The sequence below is a fragment of the Cervus elaphus genome, chromosome 12 (assembly GCF_910594005.1).
Source record: "Cervus elaphus chromosome 12, mCerEla1.1, whole genome shotgun sequence".
Lineage (NCBI taxonomy): Eukaryota > Metazoa > Chordata > Mammalia > Artiodactyla > Cervidae > Cervus > Cervus elaphus.
The window spans coordinates 25,785,889-25,801,027 of record NC_057826.1 but is presented as its reverse complement, the minus strand read 5'-3'; the positions used below and the strand labels follow the sequence as shown (position 1 = coordinate 25,801,027).

The 15,139-nt window shown below is 42.1% G+C and overlaps 1 protein-coding gene across 2 annotated transcripts in view; it reads left to right on the top strand.

Moving 5' to 3' along the window:
• MTHFD1 (methylenetetrahydrofolate dehydrogenase, cyclohydrolase and formyltetrahydrofolate synthetase 1) overlaps window positions 1-15,139 on the top strand; it is a 59,917-nt gene that overhangs the window by 10,978 nt on the left and 33,800 nt on the right. The window contains exons 2-6 of one of the 2 annotated variants that reach the window (XM_043919728.1): window positions 4,103-4,187; window positions 12,409-12,468; window positions 12,898-12,951; window positions 13,837-13,973; window positions 14,095-14,195. In XM_043919728.1, coding sequence (XP_043775663.1) covers window positions 4,103-4,187; window positions 12,409-12,468; window positions 12,898-12,951; window positions 13,837-13,973; window positions 14,095-14,195 — 437 coding nt within the window. Of the gene's footprint in view, window positions 1-4,102; window positions 4,188-12,408; window positions 12,469-12,897; window positions 12,952-13,836; window positions 13,974-14,069; window positions 14,196-15,139 lie in introns of both variants that reach the window. The other variant, XM_043919729.1, reaches the window with a different exon arrangement.

Sequence of the window (15,139 nt, the reverse complement as noted above, 5' to 3'; positions counted from 1 at the left end):
TTTGACAGGTTGAGCTGTAAATGATTCCATCTTGATTTTTGCAGCTTAGAAAGAAAAGGTAACCCCGAACATTGCATTTTACTGGCCAGCAGCAGAGTTTCTCAGCCGTGGGGGCTGGGTAATTCTTTGCTACGCTCTGTCCTGGGCGTTGTAGGCTATGTAATTGCATCTACCCACTAGATGCCACTAGTAACTTGGTTAAACTGCATCTGTGTCTGTTCGTGTTTAATTGGTTCTGACTCTTGGCTCAGGACTAGATACTGTCCTTCAGGGCCAGAAAGACTTCAATGGTTTACTGCTCCTTTGTCCTGCTAGAGTCAGTGGCACTCCAGTTCTGACTTTTCCTACATCAAGATTGAGATATGTCTTCCCTTAGATTTTAAGGTATGTTGCTGGAAGATGGTGTGACCAGCAAGTGTAGTTCTATTCAGGGATCAGGGATGTTTCTCCATATGCCCACTTTTGCCTCGCTTTGCTCTCAAAATTTTTACCAGGGTGATGTAACTTGCAGGGCCATGGATAGAAATGAGAGGTATCTGCAATCAAGGAAGTTTCTGTTGATGTAGGAAGCTTCAGTGATTCGAATGTTATTCCATTATACATTTAAACTTTCTAAAAATGAGCTATAAAAAGTAAAGGGCTTCCCCCTGTTTAATTCATCACAGCTTTATGACCCTAAAATAAAGGTAGACAAGGGAAGGAGTGTTAATTTTTCTCTCCATCTTTTTCTTTTATAGTCTCAACTTCAGACATACCTGGCACTTGGGTTTGTTTTTCCACTTTTCATTTTAAGGTACTTCAGTTTCTGGCCAAACAAGAAATCCAGGCAGGAAAAAAAATTTTTAAGGGACTTATGGAGACCTAATTACAGCTATCTTAATTTCTCCCCGCTCCTCCCCGCCCCCCACACCCAGGGCAGAAGATTTTCCACCTGATGCTTTAGTGTTCTGTGCTATCTAGTTCTTGCTGACTGTGGTTTATGTACATGTTAGACAGTCTCATTGGTATTCTGGTCATGTCTCATAAAGAGGCCTAAGTGTTAGCTTTTCAACAGAGCTTTGTAGTTGGAAGAATATCCCTGCAAATTTTAAAATGATCCTGCTTCTTAGAAAAAGTTTAAGGGAGGCAGTATAAGTGATCTCAAGCTATAATTTCTTTTTGGGGAAAAAAATTGCACACTTAGACCCATTTAAATTATAGCATAGAAAATAAAGAACATTTTATTCTTTGCTCTTAACTTCCTGGGCTGAAACAACATTTTCCACCTAAACTGCCTTGTAGTACTGGGTTGCTACAGCTTACTACCTGCTGAGTTTAAGTATTATTTTTATTTGTCCCTAGATTCTTTCCTTGGGTTTCAAATGCTTACTTGTTCTAGAATCCTTATAAGATTTGGTAAATAAATTCACTGTATCAGTGTGAAATCTGCCCTGTCCTTAAAATATTTGTAGCCAGTAGTCTTTCCAGCTCCATCTCACAACCGCCGCCCCGCCCCAAACCTCAGAGTCATCTGTATTCCTAGTATTTCCTCTGTGTTTCATGTTTTGTATATCTGGAATATGTACTTCTTGCCAGCTTACCATTGATACCACAATCCAAGCTACCACCACCTCTGGCCTGGATTTTACAGTTGCTGTAACTTCTTGCTGATGTCCTTGATTCTCACCTTTCCCCCTTGGGCGTATTCCCAATTCAGCAGCCAGAATAATCCTTTAAAAATGTAAGGCTGAGGACTTCCCTGGTGGTCTAGATGCTTCAGTTCCAGTGAGAGTGAGGGTTCCATCCCAGGTTGGGGAACTGGGATCCCACATGTTGCAGGGAACAGCCAAAAAGTTTTGTTTTGTTTTTAAAGTGAGTTCCATCACGTCAGCCCCATTGAAAACCCTCGAATGGCTTCCCATCACATTCAGAATAAACAACTGTCTACCTGATTTGATTACTGCTTCCTCTTGGACCTCATTTACCCACTGGGGGCCTTTTGCACCTGTTGTTCTTTCTGTAAATTGGCCCTGGGAAAGGCACCTGTCCTGACTGCTTAGCGCCTGTGTCTGCATCTGTGAGCAGGAATAAGAACACTTTTTCTCCCTTGCCTACTGCAGGGGGTTATTGAGAGTCTCAGATGTGTCTTTTCACTGTTGGTTCACCTTACTGTCTCACATTGTGCTAGGAATTGCTTTTAAAAAAAAAAAATACCTACCCCTCCTAGGACTCCCTTCCCCACTGTGGGTTTTGTTTGGGTGGGGAGGGGTAAGGAGAACCAGTAGAAGCCTCTGCCTGGCACTTGGTGTTAGTTATGACAGTGGTTGGCGGGAAGGAAGGGGAGAGGAGGGAGTGGAGACTTGTTCTCTGCAGCAACCTGGGCAGCACTTCTGATCCTCCTGCAGGAGAAACCACTCTGGCTGGAGCTGCTGGGGGGTTTCAGCAGCAGCCCAGGGAAGATTTGGCTCCTCTAGTGTTTCCTGTTGTTTTGTGTCAGAGCAGAATTGTGCCTCTGTTCATTAAAATCCCAGGAAAAGAAATCCAATAGCCAGTTAATGCTTGTGTCAGAACTGTATGATTTGTGGAATATTGGATTTGAAAAAACAAAGCTACTAGCTACAAGATTTTGCAGTGCTAGTTCTAACTTCTTGTATCGCTAAACATTCTTACCATTTACTAGGCTAACCCAAATAATCTATTCTTTGCTACTCCTGTGCTTTTTTTTCTTAGTTACTTTGTTTTTGGTTCCACTGGGTCTTTGTCACTGCACTCAGGCTTTCTCTAGTTGCAGGGAGTGGGGGCTACTCTTCACTGTGGTGCATGGGCTTCTTGCAGTGGCTTGTCTTGTCATGGTGCAGAGGCCCTAGGGCATGCAAGCTTCAGCAGTTGTAGCACATGGGTTCAGTGGTTGTGGCCTGTGGGCTCTAGAGTGCAGGCTTAGTAGTCATGGCCCACAGGCTTAGTTGCTCTGCAGAATGTGGAATCTTCCCAGACCAGAGATTGAACCTGTGTCCCCTGTGTTGGCAGGTGGATTCATATCCACTCTCCCACCAGAGAAGTCCTCCTGTGCCTTTTTATGCCAGATATGTGTTAAGTGTGGAGAGCTGGGGGAGGGAGTAACCAAATTAGAATGAGGGAAGTGATGCTGTGAATATCAGCATTATTTGTTTGTCAGCTGCGGTTAAGATGAAGACAAATGACAAAACTGGTCCTTCAGGAGAGACAGATCCTGTTCAAGTTAATAACTACATCGTAACTGGACAGTTTGGACTAATTTGAATGTTTACTTATGGATGTAATGGCATTTACTTAATGTCCTATTGTAGAGAAGTTGTGTGTTAGTATATTGATGTATACTTTGTTTCACAAGAGGTTATGCTTTCAACTTAGTAAGGGAAATTCTTTTGTGAACCCGGATATAATTTGTAAATTCATACTGAATTCAGAGTGGGGTTCATTGACTTACCATTCAAGCTTCTGTGGATGCCCTGTGATCATCTTACCAGGTAGGGTAGGTTGAGCAGAAGGTGTGAGCTTGAGTTCTTTCCTGTCAACTTTTTTTCCGATGGCACTCAGAGAGTGGAAATACTGAAAAAGATGAGGATTAGCAGCCTTCCAAAAGTGTTGGTCCAAGTTTCTGTTTGTTCCCTGTATGATTTTGAATGCTGTAAACGTGTATGTTTTTAAAAAATTTTTAATTTTATGCTGGAGTATAGTTGATTTACAATGTTTCAGTTTCAGGTGCACAACAGAGTGATTCAGTTATATATATCTAGTCTTCAGATTCTTTTCCTATTTAGGTTATTACCGAATAATGAAGAGTTCTCTGTGTTATATAGTAGGTCCTTGTTGATGATCTGTTCTATATATTCAACTAGTGTGTTTTAAACTAGTTGTCCCATAACCCATGGCCCAGTTAGTGTCAGTGAGAATTAGAAAAGATCCATGTTGGCTTGAGCCCTGGAAAACTGATGGGTGGTATGGAGTACTTACGACATCAGATAATGTCTGTTTAGTGACAGTGTTTTTTCAGTTTCAAAGAGAAATACGTCTAATAATACATATCGCTTATTTGTGACTTGAAACATTAAGTTTTAACTCCAGTCTTTTCCTTTTTCTCTAGGCAAATAAGGGAGAGACTGAAGAACCAAGTCATTCAGATGAAGGAGGAAGTACCTGGTTTCACTCCAGGCCTGGCAATTTTACAGGTATTATGATAGTGTGTTTCCACTAGTATCTTTCTTCCTTTCTCAGTCTCTCAGGAGCACTTAAGACAACAGGCACACTGAAGCTCTCCCTCTTTTTTGGCTCCTCTGAAACCTCAGACCTTTTCAGTTTCTCTGTGCAGGCAACTCCTCTTCAGCTCAACTTCTGCATGTGGACCAGCCCTGGCTCTCTGCTGTTCTTTGTGGGTACTTTTCCCTAATCCAGCATCTCTGGATCATTGGTCTTAGGACCCCTTTACACTCAAAAATTTAAGACCTTAGGGAACTTTTGTTTGTATGAGTTTATCCATTGATATTTTGCTATATTAGAAATGAAAGCTAAGAAGTTTAAAGATACTTGTATATTTTAAAATACCAATAGTAAGCTCACTATATATTAGCATTAAGTAATATTTTTATGACTTAGTAACTCTTAGAAACAATGGAGTGAGAAGAGGGGCATTGTTTTACATTTTTGCAAAATCCTTTACTGTCTGGCTTAATAGAGAACAGCTGGATTCCTATCTACTTTTCAGTCTCTTGCTGGTTTGATTGAAATATATGAAGAACCTTCACATCTATATGACCTTATACAGACATATGGTTGTAAAAGGCAGCATTCTTTTAATATTCTTCTCAGATAATTGTGGATGTTTTTCTTTAGTACTAGAAGGACTCAGTAAGTAAAGTTTTTAAAAGGTAGTTGCAGTGTGAAATCTGAAACTGTTATCAGTGAACTTTCATATTTTGTTAAGTCAGAATCTTATTTTATGTTACAGTTTGAATGGATATTTACCTGTGTGTCGTTTTGTTATGTTCTTCATTCCTCATCTAAAAAATGGTTCACTGAATTATACAGATCTCCCAAATGTTAATACATTATTATTACGTGATATTTTTTAAAATCGTAATTATTACTATCACCAACAAGCTCATCTGAAAAGCCTGTAAGTGTTGAGAAGTTGTCAAGCTCACAGGAGTACATAAATACCAATTTTTTCTTGAAAGCTCCAATTTTGTCATTAGTTATTTTCCTTGAAGTAGCAGGCTCGCTTTATCCAATTTTGAGAAAATATTTGCCAAATGTTCAAGCCCAAGTATTCATTGTTTGTCAGTTGTTCTTTCGAGTAAATTTGGTGTTTCATTAAAAAACTGGCCAGTTCTGCTTGCATGGCAAGAAAGCACAGTGCTTTTCCTGGTGACAACCACTTCTGTTTATGGCCAAAGAGCTTTATGATTGCTTCCCCATTCTTTATGCAGAATATTTAAAAGACGTGTACTCAAGGATCGAGGTTTAATAAAAACAATTTTTACTGCATCAAGAGCACTTCTAAGTGAAATTGGTATGTGTGTTGTTGTTTTTTTTTTTTCCTTTTTTTTTTACTGAGTGTGTGTGACAGTGAAGGATATCCTTATGACTAGTACAGTTTGGTGCCATTGTCTTGATTCTTACTAAGTCATCAGCAGTCTTACCCACCATAACTTTTGCAGCCTCGATACACGTGTCAATACAGTGAAAATGGCAAATGACATCATAGTATTATGATGACACTAGCAGGTCTTCTAAAAGGGTGTTGGGGTTCCCCACGAGTGTATGATCCACACTTTGGGAACCACTGCCCTGCACAATTTCATCTGACCCCCAGATATCAACTGTAGGTCAGGATCTTGTAAACCTGGATTTCTTCTGAGTTCCAGACCCTTGGCTTCCAGGACATCACTCCCTTCTCTAACCTTTTTCCTTGCTGTTCCTGTTACCTTGACCATTTGAATGCCAACGCTCAGCCCTCAGACCTCTTTTCTACCTTATTCTTTCTGTAAGTGAGCACCCAGGCCCATGGCTACTTGGGAGAATACTTCCTAGCCAGGATTTCTTCCAAGAGCTCCAGGTCATCCAGTAAGAGGTCTTCAGTAAAAGGGCAGAAGGTATTTCATAAATACGTGTCATGTGGACAGAGGTACAAGTGAATGTCTAAAGGGTTTATTGGGACGACAAGAAACTGATAGCTTGCATTTGAAATTCCGTTCAGAAGCACCTGGTCCCTCACATCTCAATTCTCTGTGTGTGTGTGTTTCCATGTATATCCTTTAATTCCTTGCTAAGTTCTGTTCCATGTTCACCAAGAATTTCAGAGTGAATAATATTCCCCCCATTGCTACACGTTATCTGAGAGGCCTTAGTGGAGAAGAGCACAGAAGGCTTGTCGTTCTGCCTGCTGTGTTCTGTGCTTTGGTCGATTTTCCTTTTTTATTTTTACAAATTGCTAAGAATCAAAGGTATATGTTGTGGGTGTACACTTGGTACATTTGTGGGACCAGTTATTTCTTGGCTTATTCTTTTGAATTGTTTGTTGTATGAAGAGTAAATGTTGTAGACAAGAAATCTGTCTCTGTAAAACCCTTTTTGTAGCAATATCGAAGGTTTTTTTTTTTCCTGTTTTTAAAATTGACTTCCAAGCTCCTATTTTAAACTTATTGATTGCAAAGTGTTTTTGTTACATAAATGCTGTTCTGCAACTTGTCTCCGATGTTCTTGCCAATAAAACAGTGGTAGAATATTTTAATCTTGCACTTTAGCACCAGAAGCAATGTCATTCTATGATGCAGTGCTCACAGATTATGTTGTAATCACATCTATGCCGCCTCAGACCTCTTGTTTTTTTTTTTTTCCATCCTGGTGACTGGCACCACCATCTCCCCACATACTCAAACCAGAAACCTGAGCTGTGTCTTGTGCTCTCTGCTCTCCACATCATAAGCTCTTGAGGTCTCTTCCCTCCTTTTGTGTATTTATTTATTTTAAAAATCATTTGGTTTAATTTACTATCATCACCATTATTATTATGGGTTGTGCTGGGTCTCTGTTGTTGTGCCTGGGCTTTCTCTAGTTGTGGTGCACAGGCTTCTCATTGCAGTGACTTCTCTTGTTGCGGATCACAGGCTCTAGGGGACACAGGCTTCAGTGGCTGCAGCACACAGGCTGAATAGTTGTGGCTTTGGTCACTCCACAGCATGTGGAATCTCTCCGGACCGAAGATCGCGCCCATGTCCCCTCTCTCAGCAGGCAGGGTCTTATCCACTGTATCCCCAGGGAAGTCCATTTTCCTTCCTCTTGATTTCTACTGCTTCCACCCCACTGGGTCACTAGTCACATGCTTACAAACTTCTGATCTGGAATGCTTCCAGCCTGTCCTTTTAACTGCAGAGGCCACCCTTGTCAAAATGCAGATCTGATCACGATCAATCCAGCCACACACACTGCCCATTCTTTGCAAAAGGAATGACAGTACTGTTTATGTAGTGTCTCTGCAGTTCAAGTGATCTGTATATATTTCTGGTTGTTCGAATTTTTATCTTACCCCCCTACAGGATGGGAGCTGTCTTCTTATAAACACAGTAATGAAACCAAGCAGGAGCCGGTGGGGTCCCATGTGGTAAATCCTTCCTGTGTCCCCCATTTCTCATTTGTAGGAAATAGGCTTCATTCAGCCTCCCATAGGGCAGATTCAAACAGTTGCTTATCAGGGAAGAGAGGGGATGTAGAAACACAGGAAAGGGACTGTCTGGAAATAATAGTACAGCACAGCCTTGGGGCAGGGTCCTGGTTCCTTCTCAGGGAATATACATAAAAGTATCTTTGAGTTATTCTTCAGAACTAAGGCCCCCCACACAAGTGAAGGATGGTAATTTCAAGCTGAGCACAAGATTCCTAGAGCACTTCCCTGTTTCCTCACCACCAACCAATCTGAAGAAAGTCACACACTGTAGCTCTCAACCCAAGTCCTGCCTATAAAATAAGAAAAACTAATGAATAAACCAGTACCCAGGATACTTTATGTTGTAAAACAGGAATCGGAAGACCATTTTGTTCTTGTTCAGTTGCTCAGTCATGTCTGACTCTTTGTGACCCCATGGACTGCAGCATGCCAGGCTTCCCTGTCCTTAACCATCTCCTGGAGCTTGCTCAAACTCAAGTCCATTGACTCAGTGATGCCATCCAACCATCTCATTCTCTGTCGTCCCCTTCTCTTCCTGCCTTCAATCTTTCCCAGCATCAGGGTCTTTTCCAGTAAGTCAGCTCTTCACATGAGGTAGCCGAAGTATTGGATCTTCAGCTTCAGCATCAGTCCTTCCAGTGAATGTTCAGGGCTGATTTCCTTTAGGACTGACTGGTTTGATCTCCTTGGTGTCCAGGAGACTCTCAAGAGTCTTCTCCAACACCGCAGTTTGAAGGTACCAATTCTCCAGTGCTCAGCTTTTTTACTGTCCGGCTCTCACAGCAGTATATGACCACTGGAAAAACCACAGCTTTGACTGTTTGTCAGCATGTTGGCCTTTGTTGGCAAAGTGATGTCTGCTTTTTAATATGCTGTCTAGTTTTGTCATAGCTTTTCTTCCAAGGAGCAAGGGTCTTTTAATTTCATGGCTGCAGTCACCATCCTCAGTGATTTTGGAGCCCAAGGAAATAAAGTCTGTCACTGTTTCCATTTTTTCCTCATTTATTTGCCATGAAATGATGGAACTGGATGCTGTGATCTTCGTTTTTTGAATGTTGAGTTTTGAGCCAGCTTTTTTCAGTTTCCTCTTTCACCTTCATCAAGAGGCTCTTTAGTTTCTCTTTGCTTTCTGCCATTAGGGTGGTGTCATCTGATATCTAAGATTATTGATATTTCTCCCAGCAATCTTGATCCCAGCTTATGCTTCATCCAGCCTGGCATTTTGTGTGATATACTCTGCATGTAAATTAAATAAGCAGGGTAGCAACATACAGCCTTGATGTATTCCTTTCCCAATTTTGAACCAACCCATTGTTCCATGTCTGGTTCTACTATTGTTTCTTAACCTGCATACAGGTTTCTCAGGAGGCAGGTAGGATGGTCTGGTATTCCCATCTTTTTAAGAATTTGCAACAGTTTGTTGTGATCCACACAATCAAAGGCTTTAGCATAGTCAATGAAGCAGAAGCAGATGTTTTTCTGGAATTCTCTTGCTTTTTCTATGACCCAGCAAATATTGCCAATTTGATCTCTGGTTCCTCTGCCTTTTTTAAATCCACCTTGTACATCTCAGTTCATGTGCTGTTGTAGTTGTTATGATTTGATTTGATTTGTTCAGTCGCTCAGTTGTGTCTGACTCTTTGCAGCCCCATGGACTGCAGCACGCCAGGCTTCCCTGTCCTTCACCATCTCCTGGAGTTTGCTCAAACTCATGTTCATTGAGTCGTTAATGCCATCCATCCATCTCGTCCTCTATCATCCCGTTCTCCTCCTGCTTTCAATCTTTCCCACCACCAGGGTCTTTTCCAGTTAGTCAACCCTTTGCATCAGGTGGCCAAAGTATCAGAGCTTCAACTTCAGCATCAGTCCTTCCAATGAATATTCAAGGTTGATTTCCTTTAGAATTGACTGGTTTGATCTTCTTACTCCAGGGGACTTTCAAGAATCTTCTCCAACACCACAGTTCGAAACATCAATTGTTCAGTACTCAGGGCTGGGTAATTTCCTAGGCTAACAAGTGGGAAAACCATTCCAGTTACTTTGGAGAAGTGGCGGGGATTTCCAGGAATTGGGCCACTGCCCACTCTCTGGGCTTTTATGGTCACCCTAGGAACTGTCCTGGTGCCTGTGAGTGTCATTTAGCTTGCTAATGTATTACAGTGAGCATATAATCAGGCTCTACTGGAAGTAGACGGCTCTACGGCCATCCTGTACCTAATGGATTCTAACCGATGTTTGTGGTATCCTGTTCTTTAACGGTTGTGTCGTTCTTTTAATTGTTGTGCCCTGCCCCCTTCCCTTCTGTCTCAGTTGGACCTTTTTTGGGTGATGTAATTGACCTCCTTCAAAGAAGAAATTGGTATTTCTGATAAAATGCTTAAGTGATTTCTTTTTTTTTTATAAACTATAATGGGATTAAGATTTGTTCTGGGAAGCCAGTCTGCCATCCACCCACTTGACTGTCAGTCAAAAATCTACTGTTCTTCAACTAAACATTCTTTTTGCGTCCAGTATGAGAATGATTGTGTAACCATTTTCCCTATAAGATGCCTATACTGAGTGTTTCAACTGGATCCTAAGAGGTCTTTTCCTTTGCCTTAGGATTACAATCAGACTTTGATGTATGCTCATAACTCTTAAGGTTTTTTTTTTAAAAAAAAAACTGGTGGTCATTTTGGAGTTTTAGAAAAATTCCTTCAGAAACATCCAGACAGAAACGGCAACAACAACAAAAGACTTCAGACTTTTGTAATACTAAATGCCAAAAACAGCAACCTTGAAGGAAAATATCATGACTCCAAACTTGGCCAAATACGTCCTTCGAGTGCAAAGACGGCAGAGAGATATTTTCAGGTATACACAGACTTGGGAGAATTGCCCACACCTTTCCTGGAAAAGTGACTTACAGTTGTATCTCAGCTACATCAGAGATGAAGATAAGGTATAGAACAGTTGTAATTTATTAAAAAAAAAAAACACCAGCAGGGAGTGATAAAAACCATTTAATCTCAGAGTTAAGTCGAAATAACTAATTATAGTTATGAATATGGCCTACTTGAAAAACATACAGCCTAAGAGCTGTGAGTTGTTTATTCAGTGTCTAACTGAGGGCTGTACCCCAGGAGACAGCAGTAGTCTCTCCAGTTGCTCAGAGAAACTGTTCCAAAGAGGTCGGGGGAGGAGCCAGTATATATCTGTGAATGTGGACTGGGGATACAGGCAGTCAGGATCTCAGTGAAAGGTTAACTGCAGGCGCCAGGATCAGATATCTCAATGATTTTAGTGCTTTTCTGTGTGTGAGAAGATGCATGAATCTGGGGTCATGGACGTTCTTCCTAAGATACACATTTGAACTGTCTCAGGGGCCCACATATCCAAAACATGGAATGCTGCAACATGACTTCCTTTCAGGGTGGACTTGCAGGTCAGTGACTGCGGTGGCTAATGACGTGATCCTTACAGAACTGGAATGGCAGGAGACGTTCTTTGTTTACAATATAAGTAAAAACAAAGTACTCTGACCTTTCTTATTTGATCTAAAAATCCTGGAAGGTTTTCAATTTAGTAACCAAATCAATGAAGGTTGGATGATAGGGGCAAAGGTCATACATGTGAAAAGGATAAGAAACATGAGCTGCACTAAAATCCTAGGGAAATCCTCCCAGTAAGCAGCTAATGCATTTAGGTGCAGAAAACCAAGTACCCCTCACTGTCTCTCTTGAAATTCAGGTTAGCACTGGCAAAACTGAGATTTCTCTAGAAGGACACCTGCAGCTAAGAGTGAGGCCATGTTCCGTGAACCTGTGTTCCGTGAACCTAAGGAGAGCCTCCAGGAGCAGCATCAAGTGACTAAGCCTGGAACTGCTCTGTTCCTAGGGCCAGCTGCTTTCTCCAGAGTTGTCCTGGGTAAAGCAGCCACACATCACTTATCTTTGGTGTCAAGGGACCTACAGTTTTCCCTCTGCAGTTTGGGGAGAAACCAAACTTATTATGATAAATCACTCCAAGAGGAGTATTTCATCACTGAAAAGAACAAATGTCAGCACTGAAACGTGGAAAAATAGTTGTAAAGGAAAATTTTTAGATAAATGATTACAGTGAAAACCTATGTATGTCCATGATTAAAGAAGCAGGGAACATGTTGAGACCTAGCATGGTGGGTCAGAGAAGTTGGCCTCTGTGTACTTTTTCCTCTCTGTCTTGAGGGCAGCAGACTGCCCTTTGCCTGGCGTAGGTGAGGGTTCTGTGTGAGCTGGAAATAGTTAGGTTTACCCTCACTGGTTCCTCTTCTCCATGGCTGAGCCTGAGAGCTTTCCCCTGCCCCCAGGGGTGGGGAGAGGGTGCAGATGTCTTCTCAGAGCTATGGTGTTTTCTTTCCTGTTGACAATTCCTCAGCCCCCCTGCCCTGTTATTCTGGTTCATCAGCTTGCTGGCAAGCAGAAATTCCCCATGTTTTAGGCAGGCCATTGCACCCTTGCTTAGTTTCCAAAACAGGTGCTGACGTTTCTTTTCTTTTGGGGATCAGGTGTGCTTTGCTCTGTTTGGCACCGCCTGCTGTGTTCACGTCTCCATGCTGTCCCGACATCCTCCTTATTCTCCTGTAAAAGGTCTCGGTAGCAGGAGTCTCATAATTAAACATTGCTTTTATCCAAACTGAAATTTTAGAAGCTTTGCCATACAGTTTGCCTTTCCCTAATCACCCGATTTGCATGTCTTTATTATTCCAGGTTGGCAACAGAGATGACTCTAATCTTTATATAAACGTGAAGTTGAAAGCTGCTGAGGAGGTAAAGCCAGAAAAACGGTGCCAACGCCCCCAACTCGGCTCCCACCCCTCCCCCTCCCCAGGTCCTATCTGTCACCCCTGAGCTCCTCCCACAAAAACTTTCATCACCCACAGCAGACTTCGGTTTATCTGTTTTGTAAGTTAGAAATGGGTGACAGAGCTTCGGCCTGTAGTTTGCCCTGCGGTGTTTTCTAGTCAGTGATCTGCTTCTGAAGAGCAGGAGTAGAGACCGTAAACGCGCTTCAGTTCGGTGGTGACAGTTAACAAGGGAAGGACGGGTGGGTCAAAGCGAGAGACTCATTCTTCAGGACATGTGAGGGTGAAAAGGTGCCTGCCACGCTTGCTTTGCTTTAGTCACATCTGCAGAGGAAACAGGCCCATGTCTCAAGTCCTTCTGCCATGTACCCGTTTTTAATGCTCATTCTTGCAGATCGGGATCAAAGCCATGCACATTAAGTTACCCCGAACGGCCACGGAATCTGAGGTGAGCAGTTAGGAGTCAGCTATTAAGAGGGCAGCTGACGTGCTTTTCTCCCTGGTTTTAGTTTCGGAGAACTTTAGGGGCTGATACATTCAGCACACGAGAGACCTCCAGATAATTCTTTCTCCACAGACTCAGCCTCCAGAAAATCTTTGAAAATCAGTAAATGGGGCAGCGCCAGCTGCGAATGTTGGGTCCTTGCAGTGTGATTGCCCATATTTTGCTTCCAAATCACGTGCGATGTTCATTAAAAACTGATCGTTGACCTCTCGTGTTGTGTACTTTAAAAATGAAAATGTATCATTTCATTTACATGCTCTTCAAGAATAGGCAGAACAAACCTTGGGTGAGTCAAGTGGCAACTGTGGTTGCCAGTAGGTGGGGGATTGGCTGTGACGTGACAGGAGGGAAAGGGGACTTTCTGAGGTCCTGCATATGTTCTACCTCCACACGGTCCAGCAGCGGAGCCACTAACCCCGTGTGCTCATTTAACTAAAATGAGATAAAATTTGAAATCCCACTCCTCAGTTGAACTAGCCACATTTCAAGTACATCAGGAGCCACTATTGGTAAGGTACAGATTATAGAGCATTTCCGTCATCACAGAAGTCTTGGTTTAGATGATGATAACATGAATTTTACTGTGTAGCAATAGATTATTAAAGTTCTTAGCTCTTTTATTTGATGGAATTCTTACCAGACACCTGAAGATGACATTCTGTGTTAAGGTAGAGTTGCTCTAGAATGCAAGGTGAGAAAACTGCAGTTAACCTCTTCAGTGTGTGGAGTGGGGCGGGGATGAGGTAACCTGGCTTTTGACTTGGGAAGTGTTCCTCTACCCTCCTGATTTCTCCCTGGTATATAAATTGGTATGTGGTGTGATTTTAGGTGTTAAAGTGCATCACATCATTGAACGAAGACCTCACTGTGCATGGGTTCATAGTGCAGCTACCTTTAGATTCTGAGAATCCCATTAACACTGAAACATTGGTCAATGCTATTTCCCCCGAAAAAGATGTGGACGGGTGAGTGTGGCTTGGCTTTCTGCACCACGTTGCTTGATTCTGATTATAATATATTCCTACTTCAGGAACATGTTATTTTGTTTCTAAAGAGTAAAGACACCTGTCACTTCCCTTGTTTTAGATTGAATAGCATCAGTGCTGGAAAACTTGCTAGAGGGGACCTTAATAACTGTTTCATCCCTTGTACACCCAAAGGATGCTTGGAACTCATCAAGGAGACAGGTAAAAACAGAAACGAAGCACCCTTTTGGGGGCCGTGGTCTATACCTTTGGAGGTTTAGGGGAGATACACTGCGGGCCCTAAAGAAGCGAGCTTGACTGGCACAAGGACCTGTCTGCTAGGGGTTCTTGACCTAAATTCTCAATGTTCTCAACAGCCCTATGAAGTAGGTACTCTTACTGTTTAACAGCTGAGAAGACATTCTCAGAGTGATCGAGTCGTTTGTCCAAGAGGCAGCAAGGCCAGGATTTGAACTCAGAGTTATTTGAGTTCAAAGCAGATTATTTTGTGTGGAAAAATAACCGATATGGTAATACAAATTCATATTGTCTGTAGGGTGAAAAGTCCCCACCTCAAAATGGGCCACCAAGCCATTGTATTTCTGGCAAATGGATCCCTTGAATAACCAACCCCTCATTACTTGGTCAACATGTTGATATTTCAATTTCATCATGAATACTTTTTAGCAAAGGTTATTTTTTTTTATAAGGAAGTGTGCCCTTTTTAGAGGAAGTGGGATCAGAAATTTCAAGTGGAAAGTGTTGGCTAACATAAGTGAAAATTTTCTGTGGCTGGCAAGGAAAGGTCAAGGTATAACCCTTGGGACAGCTATTGCTGATCAGTCCTACAACTACATTTATCCTCTATGGCTTGTTTAGCCTACAGTGTATTACAACTTGATGGAAATCAGTCCCTTAGGCTGCAGCAGCTCTAGGGCCTCCACCTCCTCTTGTTGGTTTTAATTAATTAATTAATTTTTATCTATTTAAGCTGCACTGGGTCTTAGTTGCAACATGTAGGATCTTTAGTTTTAGCGTGTAGGATCTAGTTCCCTGACCAAGGGATCGAACCCAGATCCCCATGCATGGGAGTGAGGAGTTTTAGCTGCTGGATCACCAGGGATATTCCCTCTTGTTGATATGGAGGCAACCATTTGCCCTAGTGT